The sequence below is a fragment of the Salvelinus alpinus genome, chromosome 23 (assembly GCF_045679555.1).
Source record: "Salvelinus alpinus chromosome 23, SLU_Salpinus.1, whole genome shotgun sequence".
NCBI classification, from domain to species: Eukaryota; Metazoa; Chordata; class Actinopteri; order Salmoniformes; family Salmonidae; genus Salvelinus; species Salvelinus alpinus.
The window spans coordinates 29,365,933-29,386,823 of record NC_092108.1 but is presented as its reverse complement, the minus strand read 5'-3'; the positions used below and the strand labels follow the sequence as shown (position 1 = coordinate 29,386,823).

Genomic DNA, 20,891 nt, shown 5'->3' with positions numbered 1-20,891 from the left:
ACAGAAAATGGAAGTGCCTTTGAACGGGGCATGGTAGTAGATGCCAAGCGCACCGGTTTGTGTCAAGAACTGCAACGCTGCTAGGTTTTTAAAGCTCAACAGTAGGAAGGTGTTCCTAATATTTGGTATACTCACTGTATATTGGTTTATGTCCTGTGGATTCGAGAAGATGACAAGTTCAACGGGAAAGTGAGCCTGTCAGGTAGCAAGTAGCCTTAATTCTTGCACAGAATCCAGACTAGTTGATCCGATGCAATGTTCCTGATTTTTGACTACTTTTTTTCTCTGGCGTCTATTGATTTATTCAGCCTAACTCTGGCCATTTTACAAGGGTAAACACTCCAATAACTTTATAAGGGATTATGATAGAGACAGGAGGTTTGGACCATTGGTTTGTTCGAGGATTATCCACACAATTAACATATTATTTTAGTCATTGGTCAAAATATGCTATTTTTCTTTGGACACACTACTGGAAGCTGTGCAGCGCCTTTTCCCTTACATTTTCCCCCACGTGGGCCAGCCTCCTAGCAATTCATGTTCTAGCCAATGACCTTCTGCCCCTTTCCATTTGAGTGAATGCTAGCAAGATGCACACACAGCAGAGCGAGAAAGAGAGCAATGACATGGCACACACAGTGGTGGAAAAAGTAGCCAATTGTTATACTTAAGTAAAAGTAAAGAAATCTTTTTTTTAAATGACTCAAGTAAAAGTGAATGCCACCCAGTACTACTTTAACAAAGTCTACAAGTATTTGGTTTTAAATATACTTAAGTATCAAACGTAAAGGTAATTGCTAAAATATACTTAAGTATCAAAAGTTTTTAAAAAGTATCAAAAGTAAAAGTATAAATCATTCCAAATTCCTTATATTAAGCAACAATTAAGCAGATGTCACCATTTTCTTGTTTTTGAATTTACAGATAGCCAGGGGCAAACTCAGACATAATTTACAAGTGAAGCATGTGTGTTTAGTGAGTCCACCAGATCAGAGGCAGTAGGGATGACCAGGGATGTTCTCTTGATAAGTGCGTGAAATTGACAATTTTAATGTTCTGCTAAGCATTCAAAATGTATCGAGTACTTTTGGGTGTCAGGGAAAATGTATGGAGTAAAAACGTCATTTTCTTTAGGAATGTAGTGACTTAAAAGTAAAAGTTATCAATAGTAAAGTACAGATACCCCCAAAAATGACTTAAATAGTACTAAAAAGTGACCTGCTCTATTATAATCAGTTCCATTGAGCCCAAAACACATGGAGTGTTATACAGTGCTGGAAAGAGGATAATGTTAGCTTTCTAATGAGACCAAAATCATCTCTCTACTCCAAATATCAAGCGAGTGTCACCAAACCATGTTTTCGCAAAAAATACAGTCAAACTTTGCAGTTACTTTTAAGGCATGTATTCAATAATGAATAACTATTTATTTCATACAAAACACAATACATTAAATCCATTGACATCCACTCCATTGACAATCCACTCACACTCACACTCACAGTGTCTGTCTGCATCTTTGTCGCACACACACGTACACGTATGCATACACATGCACATGTATGCGTGCACACATTTGTACACATGTTTGTACACATAAAAGCATGCCCATTCACATGTACAGTACACACACACATGTACATTCATACTGTATGTGTTCATGCCATGATACTGTATGTGCGAGGACTACTGTACATGCAATGTGCATGTGTATTTGCACGTGCACATGCATATATGTGCACATACACATACACATGCACACAAACACGTCCACAACCCATGTAGTCCTCGCACATTCAGAGATAAGGATAAATAATGAATAACTGTCCACGTTAAATAACATCTCTTAGAAATACATGTCACAGAGAATGTGTATCGGCTATACTCAAACACATCTGACATGTCCCTGGGTACAGCACACAGCATATGCAGATGTGACCAAGAAACCCTCTCACAAACCCAGGACCTGCATTTTTATGACAGTCACACAGAGTAAAGGTCATCTGAAAAGAGCTAAAACAGGGAAGAGGATGGAGGGGGCGAGAGCTAAAAGGGTCAGACTAATCTCTGGTCTCTCTAAGCAGCAACTAAAATTAGAAATGTTAAAGAAAATATGACCGTCCTTGGAGTGGCATCGCGTGGACATCGGTGAAGTTGTTGGCATAGTGGACGATTCGCTTAATGTCCTCGTAGAACAGCACCCGTTTGCAGGCGAGACAGCCACCACACCTCTTCTTCCTTGGAGCCACACCATGTTCCTTGTAGAACTCTATCACTGCAGTAAAGCTTATCTGTAGAAATTATGAAATCAGAAAATAAATGATTTCAAATCTGCCTTTAATATGTGCTGAAAGGCACTATGTATACGCAGCTCTTTTTTCCAATTGATGACACAGCCTACAACTCATTCTTTCTTAAATACCTCATGAACTTAAAAACGTTATTTTTACTCTGAATTTGGTCATAAAACATACAGATTATGAAAGCAAAGAGATTGTTTTGTTGAAACTGGATGAAACCCCCAAACAGCGAAAAATCTAAATTTGGCCAAAAACACAATTTATATACAAATTAGCCATTGCGACTTCCGACTGATTGCATGCAATTTTCGGGGAGCGCTACTTTCAAAACTACTGGCTTAAAAAATATACAAAAGTACCAGACAATCTCTTTAATATAACTTGTTGTCTCTAAATATATGTGACCTAGCTAAGTTAGCCAAGTTATGAATACAACTATCATGTGCTGTTGACATCAGGATATGATTTGAGAGTACTTGTTAGGTTCAAAAGTAGCTTTGACTGCTTGCTGACAGTGAATTCAGAGCCATTCAGTGGCTGGCCACACAACAAACATAATTTTACCAGGTTCCTGTGAACCAATTGTAATGACAGTCAACCACAACATACCAGAGTCTCCAGATTAGCAAGGAGTAGTCTGTGTTTAATTGAATTGCGTATTAAAAACATTTCACAGTGGTATGAGTGGTGAATTGGGCTTCCAGGGAAAATGTTTTCTGAGGATGCAACAGTAACCAAGGGGAACAGGGTTTAGCGAAGTGTCAATTCCCTTGTGATTTCATAGAATCTCATAGCATCTCTGGACGTTTCCTTTGTATTGCATTGGATTATCTTCACTTTATGACAGCCAACCCCCATCAGTCGCAATAGCATACAAATCCACAATGGGTAATGTAGGGGACATATATTATGTAGTTTCCATTTCTATCTTTTTTTGCCTCTAAGCTTCATAATTTCCATAAGGCAAAGCAAGCCTCTAGAGCTACTTTAATCTGTAATGTTATGCCAGTATTCTTTGTTCTGACTGCAAAGTGTAACATGACAAAAGGGAATAGATGAGCTGCAACATATGGTCAGTGTCAAATTACAGCATTATTCTAAAATTGATTCAATATTTTTTTCCACTTGTCAATCTACACACAATTCCCCAAGATGTCAAAGCAAAAACAGGTTTTTCAATTTTTTGCAAATGTATAAAATAAAATAAACGGAAATATCACATTTACATAAGTATTCAGATGCTTTACTCATTACTTTGTTAAAGCACCGTAGCGATTACAGCCTCAAATCTTTTGGGGTATGACGCTACAAGCTTGGATTGGTAGTTTCTCCCATTCTTCTCTGCAGATCCTCTCAAGCTCTGTGACATCAGGTTGGATGGGGAGCTATTTTCAGCTCTCTCAAGAGATCTTCAACCGAGTTCAAGTCCAGGCTCTGGCTGGGCCACTTAAGGACATTTAGAGACTTGTCCTGAAGCCACTCCTGCGCTGTCTTGACTGTGTGCTTAGGGTCATTGTCCTGTTGGAAGGTGAAGCTTAACCCCAGTCTGAGGTCCTGAGCGCTCTGGAGCAGGTTTTCATCAATGATCTCTCTGTACTTTGCTCCGTTCATATTTCCCTCGATCCTGACTAGTCTCCCAGTCCGTGCCTCTGAATAACATCCTCACAGCGTGATGCTGCCACCACCGTGCTTCACCGTAGGGATGGTTTTGGCCAGGTGATGAGAGGTGCCTGGTTTCCTCCAGACGTGACGCTTGGCATTCAGGCCAAAGAGTTCAATCTTGGTTTCATCAGACCAGATAATCTTTTTTCTAGTGGTTTGAGAGTCCTTTAGATGCCTTTTGGAAAACTCCAAGTGGGATGTCATGTGCCTTTTACTGAGGAGTGATTTCCATCTAGCCACTCTACTGCTGCAGAGATGGTTGTCCTTCTGCAAGGTTCCTTCCATCTCCACAGAGGAACTCTGGAGCTCTGACAGAGTGACCATCGGGTTCTTGGTCACCTCCCTGACCAAGGCCCTTCTCCCCCGATTGCTCAGTTTGCCGGACGGACAGTTCTAGGAAGTGTCTTGGTGGTTCCAAACTACTTCCATTTAAGATTAACTTAATGGAGGCTACTGTCTTCATGGGAACCTTAAGTGCTGCAGACATGTTTTGGTACCCTTCTCCAGATCTGTGCCTCGACACAATCCTGTCTTGGAGCTCTACAGATAATTCCTTCGACCTCATGGCTTGGTCTTTGCTCTGACATGCACTGTCAACTGCGGGACCTTATATAGACAGGTGTGTGCCTTTCCAAATCATGTCCAATCAGTTGGATTTGCCACAGGTGAACTCCAACCAAGTTGTAGAAACATCTCAAGGATGATCAATGGAAACAGCATGCACCTGAGCTCAATTTCGAGTCTCATAGCAAAGGGTCTGAATACTTACGTAAATAAGGTATTTCCATTTTTTATTTTCAACAAATTTGCAAACATTTCTAAAAACCTGTTTTTGTGTTGTCATTATGGGGTATTGTGTGTAGATTGATAATTAAAACATTAATTTAATACATTTTGCATGTCTGAATACTTTCAGAATGCACTGTATGCACACACACACACACACACACACACACACACACACACACACACACACACACACACACACACACACACACACACACACACACACACACACACACACACACACACATACACACACACACACACACAAACAAACAAAAACACACACACACTGTCACGTTCTGACCTTAGTTCCTTTGTTAGGTCTTTATTTTTAGTTTGGTCAGGGCGTGAGTTGGGGCGGGCATTCTATGTTGTTTTTCTATGTTTTGTTCTGTAGGTGATTTTCTATGTGTTTGGCCTAGATTTGTTCTCAATCAGAGGCAGGTGTCAGTCGTTGTCTCTGATTGGGAGCCATATTTAGGTAGCCTGTTTTCATTTGTGTTTTGTGGGTGGTTGTATTAGTGTTTTCACCATACGGGACTGTTTCGGGTTGTTTGTTTTGTACTTTTGTTATTTCGTTCAGTGTTCTGTTTGATTTATTAAATATATCATTATGGACACCTACCACGCTGCGTATTGGTCCGATCCTTGCTACTCCTCGTCAGACGAAGAGGACGAAACCCGTTACACACACACACACACACACACACACACACACACTGAGCTTGACTCAGCCCACCATGTGTTCAGAGGATTAAATAGTGTTTTTCACGGGACATGCCATCTGGACAGGGGTTGATCAGAGCAGGCTGGGGATTCACATTACTCCATGAACTACAATCAAATTAAGAACACATTAGGAGAAAAGGCAGAGGTTCAGACACAAACGCTATCATGCAATGTCATCATGATAGCGTGCTACACATCACTACTACCAGGTGTTGTGGCTTAGTCTTTGGGTAGTTTTTAATTTGTCTTTGTCAATGGACAAGATCATGTATTACACTAATGATTCTGAGAGAGCAAAGAAAAAAATAATACCTTAATCCTTCTGCGATGACATAAAGTACACAGATACCATGCCATTTGGAAAGGCATCTAGAGCCTTCTGGGCTCCCGAGTGGCACAGCAGTCTAAGGCACTGCATCTCAGTGCTAGAGGCATCACTACAGACCCTGGTTCGATCCTGGGCTGTATCACAACCGGCCATGGTTGGGAGTTCCATAGGGCGGCGCACAATTGGCCCAGTGTTGTCCGGGTTAGGGTTTGGCCGGGGTAGGCCATCATTGTACGTAAGAATTTGTTCTTAACTGACTTGCTTAGTTAAATAAAGGTTAAATAAATAAAAAAATAAAACCCTATGACACAACAATTGTATCAGTAATTGCATTAGCAATAAATCATGGTGAGGCTCTTTACAATCAAAGTCTCAGGGCACAAGTAAACTCCTCAGATGACGACCACGACAGAGCACATCACTGGTTCCTCCCCTCTACTTATCCAGAAATTTAGAGGTGGGAGGAGGATTCCAGACCAGCATAGGGATCGAGACTCTCTTGACACCCACCTCAAATATATTCACAACACGGCACAGGAGCCCATCAGAGTGCTGGGCTTGCAACTTGGCTTTACGCTATGTGCACTGCTGAGCACTCCTGCATACAATACTACTACATACAGCTTATACTCTATCGCTCCTTTTTTATCTCTCCTCCACACTCGTCTGCTGAGAGAAGAGTGAGAACAAAGTGTATTGGAGAACCTTGGAAAGTGAGGGAGAATGAAAGAGAGAGGGGTAGAGTGAAAAAGAGAGAGAGACTGAAAGAGAGAGAGAGAAAAGAGAGGTTGAGGGAAAGAGAGAGAGCGGGACAGAGAGAGCGGGAGAGATAGAGACAGAGAGAGAATGTGTTTGAAGGGCTGTAAGTCTGAGTGTGTTCTTTGCTCGCAAGGGAGTTTCATCGCTTTTACCATCAGACGTTTGGATTAATTTGGTCTAACCCCACCAGCCTGGGAGCCGGACGAGAGACAGTTAAGGTATGTTTCACTGTTACGGACCTTAGTTGTTTTGTTTGTTTTGTGAGGATGAAATGCTACAATTACATAACAGAGAAGTGGAGTAGTTATACCCACTGGGTTAATTTCACTGTTTCATTAAAATAATAATTGAACTGAATATTTTATCTTTACAAAGATAAGATAGATAACGAAAAGACAGTAAAGTGTGACAGTAATGAAATAAGAAATTACTGGTACAGTAGCAAACCAAATCTGTCTATATCACCACCCGAAAACATCCTACTAACATGACTCCAAACTGGATTAAGCCCCATGGAGTATGCCTACATGGATTAAAATATTGTTTTTATTGCATTTGAAGTGATAACATGCAGCAGCCCAGTCAGTCGTCTTTTGCTCAGTGATCTGCACTGGATGAAACTGATGCAAGTGGTGCAGGTATACAAATGCCAGATAAAGAATTGCACAGAATTCCATATAAAGCTCCATGGTATTGTTTCTGTGTCTAGGTAAACACAAATACATGCAAGAAGACAACTGCCTCAGTTTTCTTTCCTTTGACTTTCTGTTTTTATCTTTCCTTTCTAAATCCTGATGAAGGCACTGTGTGCCCAAGTGCCGTTTTTTGCCTTCACTGCATTAATAAAATATGTGAGTAGGCTACAATATAATGTTTGACTCTCCACTTTCTTCAAAATCACTTAAAAACTCAACATGATTTTATTGCCGGGATTTAGCACAGATATTGCTGACACGTGGTTTGTGCATTCACATGTGAGGCCATGTGCTAAACAGTGAGTATGGAAGTGTACAACCAAAGATTTCATGACTAAAGGCTGGTTTATACTACTTCTATTGACATGTCTGTATAGAGTGGTTGCAGTGACATCATGGAAATTCTATTGTTGTCCGAACTCAAACTTGTCATTATTTTTACCTTTATTTAACTAGGCAAGTCAGTTAATAAGAACAAATTCCTATTTTCAATGACAGCCTAGGAACAGTGTCTTGTTCAGTGGCAGAACAACAGATCTTTACCTTGTCAGCTCAGGAATTTGATCTGGCAACTTTTCAGTTACTAGTCCAACACTCTAACCACTAGGCTACCCTGCCGCCCCTGTATAAACACAAAAATGACAGCAGACTGGGGGTCCAAAATAGCATAACTGGTGAATTTTAACACCAATAAATCCATCTGTTGGATTTAGTATATGTCAGTCTAGCAAACCAAGCAACTAAATGCAACTTTCTAGATAATGTTTTTGGTTCACTTCTAGCTTGTTGGAAGGTGTAAACGGTACAGTGAAATGGTTACTTGCATAGTGGAGTCTTTTGTTTAGAAAATGAACCATAATACATCTGACCCTTCTTTGGACACTGTGTTAACAAACCTCCAAACAAGCTTCAATGCCATACTCCTTCCGTGGCCTCCAACTGCTCTTAAATGCTAGTAAAACTAAATGCATGCTCTTCAACCAATTGCTGCTCGCACCCGCCTGCCCAACTAGCATCACTACTCTGGATGGTTCTGACTTAGAATATGTGGACAACTATAAATACCTAGGTGTCTGGCTAGACTATAAACTCTCCTTCCAGACTCATATTAAGCATCTCCAATCCAAAATTAAATCTAGAATCGGCTTCCTACTTCGCAACAACGCCTCCTTCACTCATGCTGCCAAACATACCCTCGTAAAACTGACTATCCTACCGATCCTTGACTTCGGCGATGTCATTTACAAAATAGCCTCCAACACTACTCAGCAAACTGGATGCAGTCTATCACAGTGCCATCCGTTTTGTCACCAAAGCCCCATATACTACCCACCACTGCGACCTGTAAGCTCTCGTTGGCTGGCCCTCGCTTCATATTTGTCGCCAGACCCACTGTTTCCAGGTCATCTATAAGTCTTTGCTAGGTAAAGCTCCGCCTTACCTCAGCTCACTGGTCACCATAATAACACCCACCCGTAGCACACGCTCCAGCAGGTATATCTCACTGGTCATCCCCAGTCAACACCTCCTTTGGCCGCCTTTCCTTCCAGTTCTCTGCTGCCAAGGACTGGAACGAATTGCAAAAATCACTGAAGTTGGAGACTTATATTTCCCTCACTAACTTTAAGCATCAGCTATCTGAGCAGCTCACCGATCGCTGCAGCTGTCCACAGCCCATCTGTAAATAGCCCATCCAACTACCTACCTCATCCCCATATTGTTTTTATTTACTTTTTTTGTTATTTTGCACACCAGTATTTCTACTTGCACATCATCATCTGCACATATATCACTCCAGTGTTAAATTGCTCAATTGTAATTACTTCGCTACTATGGCCTATTTATTGCCTTACCTCCCTAATCTTACTCCATTGGCTCACACTGTATATAGATTTTTCTCTTGTTATTCACTGTACTTTTGTTTATCCAATGTGTAACTCTATGTTGTTGTTTTTTTGTCGCACTGCTTTGCTTTATCTTGGCCAGGTCGCAGTTGTAAATGAGAACTTGTTCTCAACTGGCCTATCTGGTTAAATAAAGTTGAAATAATTTATTTTTATTTTTAATACCAACTCATAACGTTACTACCCTTCATAGCTAGCTAACATTAGGCATTAACTAGCAATGCAAATGGATCTGAGATACGAATAACATTACTACACAGATCATACTCATAACATTAGCTAGCGAGCCAGCCAGCCAGCTAACGTTAGCTAGCTAGCTAACAGTGTGCTTTAACTTGCAATGAAAATTACTTTCTGACAAAATTAGAAAGATATAATATCTGAAAATGTAGCTAGCTAGACTCTCTTACCCTTATACATGGACGAACGCTTATCCCTCTCTGTCACGGATGCCATGGTTGCCCTTAGTTTGAAGATGTAATCCAGTTTTATACAACAGCCTTCTGTGTTCTCTTTTCAACTCCCTCCACATTTGCAATCAAACAACATTTTCTCCATCTCCTTAGCTATCATACTCTGCTCACACCAGGAATTCCACTGATTTCAAAACGTGGTCCTCCAGAAAGTGGAGAGCCACTTGTGCAGTTCTTCGTGATATCTTTCAAAAAAGCCGCTTTAGAAAGGATTACCTACACATAGTAAGCAGCTCATGTTATTGACAGAAGCGAGCTACATGGCAGACCAATCCTAACTCATCTCTCGGCATGTCCAGCCCTTCCATTATCTAAGCCAATCATGGCTAGCAGGAAGGTTCCTGTCAGGATTTGGCCAGGATTGTTCAGGTTTTGGTCACTAGATGCCCCCATTGTGCTTTTTTGACCCTTTTGTTTTTTCCCTTGTTCCAGTTATTATTTGCACCTGTGCCTCATTTCCCTTGAAAGTATTTAAACCCTTAGTGTTCCTCAGTTCTTTGCTCTGTGTTTGTATGTTAGCACCCAGCCCCAGCCATGCTGTGAACATTTGTTTCTCTAGTTGGATTTTCTTGAGGTACTCTGGTTTTGTTCTTGTTTATTTTTGATTATTCTTTTGAGGTTTGTTTATTTCCCTGCTGTTCTTACCACTTTGTGGATTTTCCTTGTGTCTTGGAGGATATACATTTTTTCTCTTGGAATTACTTTTGACGTTGTGGATTTATATTTTTTGCCTGAAGATCTTTTCCTTTTTACTTTATTAAACCACCGTCTCTAGTACTGCTGTGTCTGCCTCATCTTCTGGGTTCTGCCGACTATTAGTGGCTCAGTTTACTAAGTGACTGTTTCTCACACCGGGTCCTGACAGGTTCCTGTCTTTTTCCGTGGCTAAACCAACTAGGCTCATAATTTAACAATTGTATTCTTATTTACAGAAGGTATACAAGTTTGTTGTTAAGGCACATGAAAGTTCACATGTTCCAGAAGGCATTTCTGCCCAAAAATGCATTGTGATATAAAAATATGCCTCTCATGTGAAGTAGTGATGCATGACATAAGCTTAGTTTCCTAAAACAAGTCACATTTTGTGACGGGCAGATTTTTCTTTGCAGTTTTAAAACTCATTTCATGCAATTATACTAATTTTGCCATGGGGTGGAGATACATTTTTGCGGTTTAAAAGCACATTTCATGCAATTCTACACATTTTGCCATGGATTGGAGATGTTTTTGTTGTTGCAGTATTAAAGAGAATTTCCTGCAATTCTACACATTTTGCCGTGATCATACAATATCTGGGTGAGGGTGACTAACAAAATCATTGGGGGCCCCCTGGAGGTCAGGGCCCCTGTGCATGTGTCCTGCGTGCCCTGTCGGTAAATCGGCCAGGATTACTGCAAAGTTTAGATAGCTGGCAGGACTAATTTACCTATCAATCAAAAAAATTGGCTAATTGAGTGACTATCAGGGACCGACATAACAAGAAGAAAACTGCTGATGCACTACCAAATTTACAAATTGCACCTTGTGTATTGTAATATTATAACTGGTAAGTTGAGACCCTGACTGAGTTCCCTTGGTGGGGGGCCCCTTAGTGGCCACTTGTTTTGCTTATTGGCAGAGCCGGCCCTGCATACATGTAATGCAGTAAGTTGACTAACTTGTCCACACAACATTAAATAAGTTGGTCAACCCATAAAGATAATTGGCCATATTTGTTGAAAACTTAAAATTCCAAATTCAAATGATAAACTGTGATTTAGCACTTAAACTGTCGGCAGTGGAGAACCCAGTGATAAATTGTGTTGATATATTCCAAACCAGAATTCCTAAATTCTTCTACAACTGGGGCAGCAGAGCTGGTTTGACGTCATAGGATGATTGATGACATTTGTGTTTGGGAGGATTTGCAAATGTTTCAGGGAGAGTGTGTGGTGTGTGTGAGAGAGTGATAATTATGTAGTAACATACAGTACAGATTGTTTAATGGTCTATAAGGGCATCTCAGACCATCCTTTCTTGGGGCTCTAGCACTGCATCTCAGTGCTAGAGGCATTACTACAGACCCTGGTTCGATTCCAAGCTGTATCAAAACCAGCCGTGATTGGGAGTCCCATAGGGCGGTGCATAATTGGCCCAGCGCTGTCCGGGTTAGGGTTTGGCCGCTGTAGGCTGTCATTGTAAATAAGAATTTGTTCTTAACTGACTTGCCTAGTTAAATAAAGGTTAAATAAATGTTTGTGATGTTTGTGCCTTTGGCCATGACTTTAAAGATATAAAAATTCTCTGAGGATAAATCATTACCGTACTGTACAGTATACAGGCCAGAGGGTCATATGTACGTATGTGTTGATGCGATAATGCCAACACTGTTCCTAGGCTGTGCTGGTTCATATTGGGTTCTACTTTATATGAAAAACTGACTCTTATGTAACACAATTGCAGTCGAACACAATACCATTTCCTTTGTCTCTGAATATTGATCCAGCATCAAAAGTATTTTATGCTTTGCAATGGTCTATGTCCTTGTATTCCTTGTTCTTCGTTTCTATCTAAAAGTCGTGACACATCTCTCAATATAGAGATGGGGTGCACATGCAAAAAATACAAGTTTGTTCTTGCTTGCTGTAGTCTTATACATTTGAATTCAATATAGTACAGCCATCTTGGAAGTTTCTGCTACTACCTTTCTCAAGGGATGCTGTTGGACATCTCACAACACATCTCTCAACCCAAAGGATACTACTGGTGGATTAGGGGTGGCTGTCTTTTAGGGATGTGCATCTAACCCTTTCAAGACGATTCAATACTTATATACACTGAACAAAAATATAAACACAACATGCAAAAATGTCAAAGATTTTACTGAGTTACAGTTCATATAAGGAAATCAATCAATTGAAATGAATTCATTAGGCCCAAATCTATGGATTTCACATGACTGGGAATACATATATGAATCTGTTGTTCACAGATACCTTAAAAAAAAGGTAGGGGTGTGGATCGTTAAACCAGTCAGTATCTGGTGTGACGACCATTTGCCTCATGCAGCGCGACACTGGAACACGCTGTCGTACACGTTGATCCAGAGCATCCCAAACATACTCAATGGGTGACATGTCCGGTGAGTAAGCAAGTCATGAAAGAACTGGGACATTTTCAGCTTCCAGGAATTGTGTTCAGATCCTTGCGTCATGGGGCCGTGCATTATCATGCTGAAACATGAGGAGATGGCAGGGGCTGAATGGCACGACAATGGGCCTCAGGATCTCATCATGGCGTCTCCGTGCATTCAAATTACCATCAATAAAATGCAATTGTGTTCATTGTACTTAACCTATGCCTGTCCATACCATAACCCCACCGCCAGCATGGGCTACTCTGTTCACAACTTTGACATCAGCAAGGACGAGGAGCATGCAGATGAGCTTCCCTGAGACGGTTTCTGACAGTTTGTGCAGACATTCTTCGGTTGTGCAAACCCACAGTTTCATCAACTGTCTGGGTGGCTGGTCTCAGACGATCCCGCAGGTGAAGAAGTCGGATTTGGAGGTCCTGGTTGCACGTGGTCTGCAGTTGTGAGGCCGGTTGGACGTACTGCCAAATTCTCTAAAATTATAATGGAAGCGGCTTATGAAAGAGAAATTAACATTCACTTCTCTGGCAACAGCTCTGGTGGACATTCCTGCAGTCAGTATGTCAATTGCACATTCCCTCAACTTGAAACATCTGTGGCATTGAGTTGTGTGACAAAACTGCACATTTTAGAGTGGCATTGTATTGTCCCCAGCACACGGTGCACCTGTGTAATGATCATGCTGTTTAATCAGCTTCTGGATATGGCACTCCTGTCAGGTGGATGGATTATCTTGGCAAAGGAGAAATGCTTACAAACAGGGATGTAAACACATTTGAGCACAACATTTGGGAGAAATAATATTTTTGTGCATATGGAACATTTATGGGATCTTTTATTTCAGCTCATGAGACCAAAAATGTATATTTTTATTCAGGATAGATCGAGTGCATTCGGGAAGTATTCAGACCGCTTCCCTTTTTCCACATTTTGTTACGTTACAGCCTTATTCTAAAATGTATAATTTATTTGTATTTTTGTATACAATAACAGGTTTTTAGAAATGTTTGCAAATTTATTAAAAATTCTAAACTGAAATACCTTATTTACATAAGCATTCAGACCCTTTGCTTTGAGACTCGAAATTGAGCTCAGGTGCATGTGGTTTCCATTGATCATCCTTGAGATGTTTCTACAACTTGATTGGAGTCCACCTGTGGTAAACTCAACTGATTGGACATGATTTGGAAGGCACACACCTGTCTATATAAGGTCCCACAGTTGACAGAGTATGTCAGAGCAAAAACCAAGCTATGAGGTCGAAGGAATTATCCGTAGAGCGCCGAGACAGGATTGTGTGAGGCACAGATCTAAGAAAGGGTATCAAAACAGCATTGAAAGCCCCCAAGAACACAGTGGCCTCCATCATTCTTAAATGTAAGACGTTTGGAACCACCAAGACTCTTCCTAGAGCTGGCCAACCGGCCAAACTGAGCAATCGGGGAGAAGGGCCTTGGTCAGGGAGGTGATCAAGAATCCGATGGTCACTCTGACAGAGCTCCAGAGTTCCTCTGTGGAGATGGGAGAACCTTGCAGAAGGACAACCATCTCTGTGGCACTGCACCAATCAGGCCTGTATGGTAAAGTGGCCAGACGAAAGCCACTCCTGAGTAAAAGGCACATGACAGCCAGTTTGAAGTTTGCCAAAAGGCACCTAAAGAACTCTCAGACCATGTGAAACAAGATTCTCTGGTCTGATAAAACCAAGATAGAACTCTTTGGGTTGAATGCCAAACGTCACGTCTGGAGGAAACCTGGCATCATCCCTATGGTGAAGCATGGTGGTAGCAGCATCATGCTGTGGGGATGTTTTCAGCGGCACGGACTGGGAGACTAGTCTGGATCGAGGGAAAGATGAACGGAGCAAAGTACACAGAGATCTTTCATGGAAACCTGCTCCAGAGCGCTTAGGACCTCAGACTGGGTTGAAGGTTCACCTTCCAACAGGACAATGACCCTAAGCACACAACAAAGACAGCGCAGGTGTGGCTTCGGGACAAGTCTCTGAATGTCCTTGAGTGGCCCAGCCAGAGCCTGGACTTGAAACCGATCAAACATCTCTTGAGAGACCTGAAAATAGCTGTACAGCGACACTCTCCATCCAACCTGACCGTGCTTGAGAGGATCTGCAGAGAAGAATGGGAGAAACTCCCCAAATATAGGTGTGCCAAGCTTGTAGCGTCATACCCAAGAGGACTCTAGGCTGTAATTTCAGCTAAAGATGCTTCAACAAAGTACTGAGTAAAGATATTTCAGTTTTACATTTTTAATACATCTGTAAAAATTTCTAAAAACCTGTTCTTGCTTTGTCATTATGGGGTATTGTGTGTGGATTGATGAGGGAGGGAAAACGATGTAATCCATTTTAGAATAAGGCTGTAACGTAACGAAATGTGGTTTGAATACTTTTCGAATGTACTGTACATACAGGAACAATACGATACAGGAACAATACGTTTCAGTTTGAAATTATTCGGTGCTATTCAGTTTGATTAGAGGAACGCGTTGATGTGATTCAATAACATTTGTTGATTAAGATTTATTTTCCATGTGAATCAAAATCTGCTGCTCATGGAGTTCATGAGCTGCGGCTATGAGATGGATCGGCCTGAGCTAAATGTGTGTGTGTGACCTAATGTCTATGGTGTATGTAGTCACCTGAGCACAGCTAAGGGAGAATAGTGGGCATCTAACACCCCACTATCAGATTAGGGGTGGCTGTCTGTTAAGTCACATGTTTGTGCAGTAAGGGGGTTGGTTGTGCCCTCCTTTGCCAGTATTAGTGCCATGCAGGCTCCCACTCCACACACACACACACACACACACACACACACACACACACACACACACACACAAGTCTGTTCTCATTAGGCCTTCTGCTCTGGAGGCAGAAACTACAGAAGACATCTCACATCAACTGTAAAATAACAGTGATGACTTATGATGGCCTACTCATTAAGTCAAACAGTACTTTATAGGACACAACAATATAATTTGTGTCAAAAAGTAATATGGATGCAGGTACTATAATCAACAAGATCATCCAACACGTCATCAGTCTGATGTTGTCATCATTCGGTGATCACTCAATCTCAGAAAGTGGGATATGGAATAGCCGAGTGTGGCACGATACAAGGACATTTTGTACAATCTTGGGACTTGCCTTCCAGACAGATAAGAACAGCGGGGGTTTAGCCTCCAGAGAATACATGGATGCACAATAACCTGTTAACCAGGGAATATAGCCTACCATCGCACAATGAAGGAGAGAAACTACTGTAAATTTGTATAAACCCGAAGCTAAAAATAAACCGGTCTGTTGAAGCAGATTTGTAGGGGGGAGGGATAGAAGTAAAGAGGGATGAGGGGCGGGATCAGTGGAAGTGGGCCTACAGCTGTCATTCAGTGCTATGCATACAGACGCTGCACTGTTAACAACTAACACTAGTTTAGAAGAGGTGGACTGTTTAAATAAGTTTTGACTGGTTCAGAATGCCACCATGGCGCGTCAATAAGGCAGATGAAACGAAGAGATGAAGCAAGAATCGAAATAGTGGGGTTTATTGCACACACAGACACAGGAGCACTTGGGGAACAGTTGCAGGATAACGTTGAGGTTTACAAGGGAAATACAAGAGGGGGATACAAACACATTTTAACATACAAGCATGACTGACAAGTGCAAAATGGATAACTGAAATGCATCTCAAATGCTGGACTGACAGGAAATGGTACATGCAGAATATACACTAACTTTAACAAGGATCCTAATATGAACATGTATACATATTCTTCAATAATGAAAGGTACTCACTTGTCAGTCACTCACAAAATGGAAAGGAAAATATAAGTTGGCCCCCCCATGCACTTACCAACAGAAATAAGGAAGACTGGAGGGTGCTAATGAACAGAGTGGAGAGGGTTGAGGTGAGTGGCAAGGGAGGGGCATGGCCAGATATTAAGGGTGAGGACATAAGCCTTCACAACAACTAGTGTGCAATGTCTTTGAAGGGGACTACAAAGTATCCCCTTCAAGTCAAAAGGTGACAGGAATTCTAGTTAATTATGCAATATGTAAACTATTCTCTAATCTCCAGTATGCAGTTGTTGTTAGAAATGCAGGAATGTCACATACTTTATGCAAAGTAAATTAGAAAGTCAAAACACTGACAGAGAACCTGGATCCTTGACATCTAGCTCTGGCACTGCCTCCTCCAGTTTCCTCCAGTCACTTCAAGTAAAATCAATGTTTGGACCAATTCCTGGACACTGGCACAATATATTGTATCTTTCATGCTCCCTTACAGTGATTTTTCTGGATGTGGAGTCTCGTCATTTTTGCTCATCTCCCTTTCCTCTGTGTGTGTGACTTTGTTTGATGTCTGCTCCTGCTCCACTAACTTCACATAGCCTGACTCGCAGAATTAAATGCACGCCAGAGGACCAATTTGCTCATGTTTCATTTTTCCGGAATCATTATCCGTAAAATCCCTCCGGTAAGATACTGTCAAGGTTGACTAGACGAACATAGAAAGTGCATTTTGACCTCAAAATGAGTAGATATAATCGTAGCAGAGTTTGTTAATAATGATGATGAGTTACTGATGTGCCAGTTATAAGATTGGGACTGTATGAAGTACTGCTGTTTATTTCAATGCAGTACTTTGTATGTAATCTCGTCCCCAGGCTATATTGCTACCACATATAGAAAGAGAGACAGGTTCAATTGGCTGGTGGATAAGATTATTTTCCATGTTGTCTTGTAACTACTTTAACTGCATTGTAAAGTAAGCCCATGTCTTCCCTCTTTCCACCAGGAGACCTAGGTAATGAGGGACTAGTTGAGTGAGAAGCCAAACATCTTGGAGACCAATCTACCCATGTCACCACAACATCCTCCTATCCCTTTCTTCATTGGATCTACAACCCAGCTGATATTGTCTCACTGACAGTCTCTCACTGGAATTCAACAGAGATACTCCACTGCCCAGATTACCAATGATTACAAGGAACGGTCTGCTGTTGGTCTTTTGGTTTCTCTTGGACAAAGGTTTCCTGGCTCCCCTCCACGCGCCGCCCCAAAGCAGGATGGGAAGAGAGCAACACCTGAGGGGTGTGGAAGGACTGGGACTGAGGAGACATGTGGCGTCAGGGGTTCAGAGGGTGAAGAGAGGATGGGTGTGGAACCAGTTCTTTGTACTGGAGGAATATATGGGATCGGAACCACAATATGTTGGAAAGGTAAGGCCACCATCATTTTAAAGCATTCAATTCAGACTTATCTATATCAACTTTCCCACAGTAGGTTGGAAAAGAAAGGCAACATAAGTTCAATGTTATGGTTCTCTAAGACTAATCAATGTAAACCTCTGTCTTTATTCTTGTGATGACAGTTTGAGGTCAGAAATCAAACGGAGGAGTTCGAAGGCTTGTGCCGCTGTCCGTTAAGACTTAAAGAATATAGGAATACAAGCAGCACGACACGAATCACATCTAATTGCTTGAGCTGCTTGATCGCTTCTGACTGCGATTTTGCAATTTTCTCAGCATCGGCTCTAATTATCCACACACAGAGGAAGTGAAAGGGATTTTTGGGCAGTACCAAATCAAATTTTAAGAGGCATTAAGAACCATTCTGGAATCTGGCACTTCCAGCTCAAATGAAATAATGGCTTAGATTGACTTGTCAGCTGCTGATGCCAAGGCAATCTACCACAGCCTTTCTCAGCACGCACAGTCCCGCTGGATGTGTTTCTGTTGGCTGAGAAAGGAAGGATGGGATAGTCGCATCCACACATTGTCAAACAGATGCTACAATTACTGAGTGATTCACTCCTCACAGTGGGTGCATCCCCAAATGGAATGTAACCAGTGTCTGAATGTAACCAGTGTCTGTGTTGAGAATGAGGATGGCAGAAGTCGTAACTGGCCAGCCCTGAGACCACTGATTAATCTGTTGCTGGTTAATAGGGGACAGTGTGAAGGATCAGGACCTTGATTATCACTGTGAGCAGCAATTTTGGAAAAGGGAACATAAACCAAATCTGTCTTGAAAACCATCTGACTGCCAGTTCATGAATCCCCCTCCGGCTAGAGATAGCTGTCTAATGGTTTCTGTTACTCTATTTAGGAAACCTACAGAGGCATATTACAATATAACATGATAATTTGCACCCAAAGACTTTCCTCGGCCATTGCTTTGGTTATTGTTTCTATGTCGCCTTTGTAAAGAGATTTAGCAAGACAACACTATGATTTATAAACAGATACAAATGACAACTTTGAATTTACCAACAGGTAATGGCCACAGCCTTCCTGGCTAAAACAGGAGATAAAGCATTTTCTATCATTAATCGCACACCTTTGTGTGAGCATTTTGAAGACATAAAATGACTGCACCACTGATCCACGTTGCCGAAAGCTCCTCTGCTGGGTTTGTTCCCATGTATTATGCAACTGTAGAGGCAGACACAGACAAAGCTGACCAGCTAAGAGTGAAAGACCCAAATTTAAACACCAGCTTGCCTTGTGCCCCTGGATCTGACATTCAGCAAGCCTTATGGGAAAACAGCTATATGCAACTGTACTCTGTACAATTAAAAAGTCTGCTACTGGGCCCCGTACTAAGCAAATGCCATCTGCAAGGAAGACTGAGCTAGTGGGCTTGTCTGGTCTGAGCTAAAACACACTAAGCTTCTCTCTAGTCTAAATCACTGTGTTAAATTGTTTGTGGTACTGATGATCATTTAAGCATTCTTGTTGGGTCTCTCAAGGATAGACACTTCTCAGTTTAAACTACAACATGTCACTTAGGCTATCATACTATTTTGCATTGCATGTTTGCAGTTACAAAGTAGAAAACCAGTACATGTATAGCCACTAGCCCACATGACTATGTATTGCAGAGAAATGCTGCATCAGATAATAAACTGATCATAATTTTCTTCAATCATGAAAAAGGCTCACATCTCAAACCTTTTTGGTCAAGGATATATCGACCCCTTGCCCACTATTCCTTATTGGTGAATAACCTTTACAATGAGACATTAGTCACATACAGGGGAACCAGTAAGACAAATTATCAGACAGACCACAGGTTGTATCATAGTATATGGATTCAGCTAAATATCAACACCTCATTCTTTTCTATATCTGCCTGATGCCGACAGATACACCCATCCCAACACTGCTTTGTACTCAGGAAACAAGTGATTCCTCTACATTATAGCACTGGATGGATACTGTTAAATATTCTATTAAAATATTTATTTCCTCCCGATTTATTTTAATCCAGACATTGTTCCTGTGTAGATTTCATTCGTTTTTATTGGTGTACCACAAATTCCATTAATATCTGATTCACTTTAAAACTCATTATATCCGAACCCACTGTCAAGAGTAAAATCGTGTTCTGCCTGCTGAATGAGGTACATCAGACGGTGAGGGAATGGACATAAAACAATGTAATGAGTGAACGTGTCTTGAGCTTCAGCCTTCTGATTTAATTACATTCAATTCACTGATTTTCTAAATAAACCATTCATCTCATGGATAGAAAGGGTTTTATTGTCCCCTGCATACTGAAACTGAATCACCATCTGAGTCCCAAATGGCATCCTATTCACTATATAGTGCACTACTTTTGACCAGAACCCTATAGGCCCTGGTCAAAAGTAGTCCACTACATAGGGTAGGGGTCGGCAACAAGCAAAAACAGGCGTGGCCCCCCAAAGTTTTTAGTAAAAAAATCACAAGGAAATGAGCAACAAAAAAAAAGTATTTAGGAAAGTATTCCCACGAGTAAAGAAATAGACATACGTGATCGTGTCTCAATGTAATCAAGGTATGAAATGATTCTTATTTTCAAATACAATCTTTTTTTGTGCTTAGTTGTGGTCAATTTGCAATGTGCGAATTATTATAATTATGGTTCAGCCCCATGACCAAAAATCGTCCCGCGGCTGAATTTAGTTGCCAACCCCTGACATAGGGAATAGATTGGGACTCTCATCCCATTTTATCGTTATTGTTGTGGCTCATGGATTATCTGCAATGTAAAACCTAAGCCTTGCTTTCCACCCTAAGTAATAAATCCCTTTATGGGATAACCAAGCCACAGGTC

The 20,891-nt window shown here is 41.3% G+C and overlaps 1 protein-coding gene across 1 annotated transcript in view; it reads left to right on the top strand.

Moving 5' to 3' along the window:
- Positions 1 to 6,345: 6,345 nt before the first annotated feature.
- The window catches only part of LOC139550750 (cadherin-12-like), a 39,556-nt gene continuing 25,010 nt past the window's right edge, over positions 6,346 to 20,891 (top strand). Inside the window, exons 1-2 of the mRNA XM_071361872.1 lie at positions 6,346 to 6,782; positions 17,587 to 18,010. Of these exons, the coding sequence (XP_071217973.1) occupies positions 17,768 to 18,010 (243 nt within the window). The 5' untranslated portion in view covers positions 6,346 to 6,782; positions 17,587 to 17,767. The remainder of the gene's footprint in view (positions 6,783 to 17,586; positions 18,011 to 20,891) is intronic.